Source organism: Mus caroli, chromosome 17 (genome assembly GCF_900094665.2).
Source record: "Mus caroli chromosome 17, CAROLI_EIJ_v1.1, whole genome shotgun sequence".
NCBI lineage: Eukaryota > Metazoa > Chordata > Mammalia > Rodentia > Muridae > Mus > Mus caroli.
Window position 1 is genome coordinate 84,251,114 of NC_034586.1, and position 1,343 is coordinate 84,252,456.

At 49.6% G+C, this 1,343-nt stretch overlaps 1 protein-coding gene across 2 annotated transcripts in view; it reads left to right on the forward strand.

The window, feature by feature from the left end:
- The first annotated feature begins 957 nt into the window (after positions 1 to 957).
- The window catches only part of Gtf2a1l (general transcription factor IIA subunit 1 like), a 45,567-nt gene continuing 45,181 nt past the window's right edge, over positions 958 to 1,343 (forward strand). Inside the window, exon 1 of one of the 2 annotated variants that reach the window (XM_021149157.1) lies at positions 958 to 1,023. In XM_021149157.1, the coding sequence (XP_021004816.1) occupies positions 1,003 to 1,023 (21 nt within the window). In that variant the 5' untranslated portion in view covers positions 958 to 1,002. The remainder of the gene's footprint in view (positions 1,024 to 1,343) is intronic. The other variant, XM_021149156.1, reaches the window with a different exon arrangement.

Below are 1,343 nucleotides of genomic sequence, written 5' to 3' on the forward strand. Positions count from 1 at the left end.
AGAAGAGAGAGAGAGACAGAGAGAAGAGAGAGAGAGACACACACAGAGAGAGACACAGAGAGAGAGGAGAAGAGAGAGAGAATTATAGGGCAAAGATGGCAGCTTCTGCCTGAGGACTGGGGAGCCCACTTGGTTTAAAAGGTAGTTCTCCGTCTTCAGGCTGCAGTTTTAATCATATGCTCTGGGGAGAGACTTAGGCACCAAACCTTTAAAAGGAAAGAATCCTTCGGGTAATTTGAATGTGGCCCCACTCTTGAATGTGTTGTAGGGCAGTGGATCTCATTTTAATGTCCATCAGAACTCCCTGGAGACCATCTGAAGTCACCGTATGCTGTGCCCCCCAGTTGTCAGTCCCTGATTCGGTAGAGATGTTTACGTTTATGAAATGAACCCTTACTTGTTTGTATTAATCTCTTTTACACGCATTGATGCATGGATTGTCTGTGTGCCCACTCCCACAGCTGTTCCTACGAAGAACAGAGGACAAGCTTCTAGAGCCCCCACTCTTCTAGCACACGGGTCAGACTTGGCAGCGAGCGTCTTTATGGCTTTCATCTCTATTTTTTAACACTTTCCCAGGTGAAGTTGCTGCTGCTTTTGCTCACACTTCAACCACTAGTTACAGAAGAATTTGGCTCTTGTCACACTTTTTAGACGGCAGCATGGAGCGCAGTTGTGAGTGGTATTTAGTGAGGCATGGTAAAAGCAGGAATAACTCATCATCTGTCCTCTTTCTTCTTCCCTTACATCCTTCAAAGACGAGGTTGCCCCATCGACCTGACACTGCACAACCCCACTTAGCTAAAGCTGGTTAGACTCCTTACCACACCCGTGCCACGCCCAAACTTTATCTCTCCAACCCCTAACCTTTCTTGCCCCGTCCTACTCAGCTCCGCCCCCAGCGGCCTCGCGGTTGCGCAGCAACGAGCACCCACTGTTCAAAAGCGAGCCTGGCGGCTCTCTGCCACGCAGGCGCAAACGGTTAGGCACAGAGCGGCTGGCATGGCCTTCATCAACCTGGTGGTAAGGAGGCAGGCTTTGCCGACACCCTCCAGACTTTGATAGACACCCCCTTTTCACCATGGGGTACAGGAAATAGAAGACAGCCACGTGGGGCTCTGATTCCATTTGAAAAAGTGTGCGTTCCACTCCAACTGAGGTCACCTAGGTTAGGGCACCTAGAAATCGTGTAGAGGCAGGGTTCCCTCAATCAGGATGATTTCCTCTGTGTTTAAGAAATTCCTAGGTTTTCTTCTCTCTCTCTCTCTCCTCTCTCCCTCTTCCCTTTCTCCCCTCCCCTCCCTCCCCCTTTTCCCTCCTCCTCCAACTCTTTTTTTTTTTTT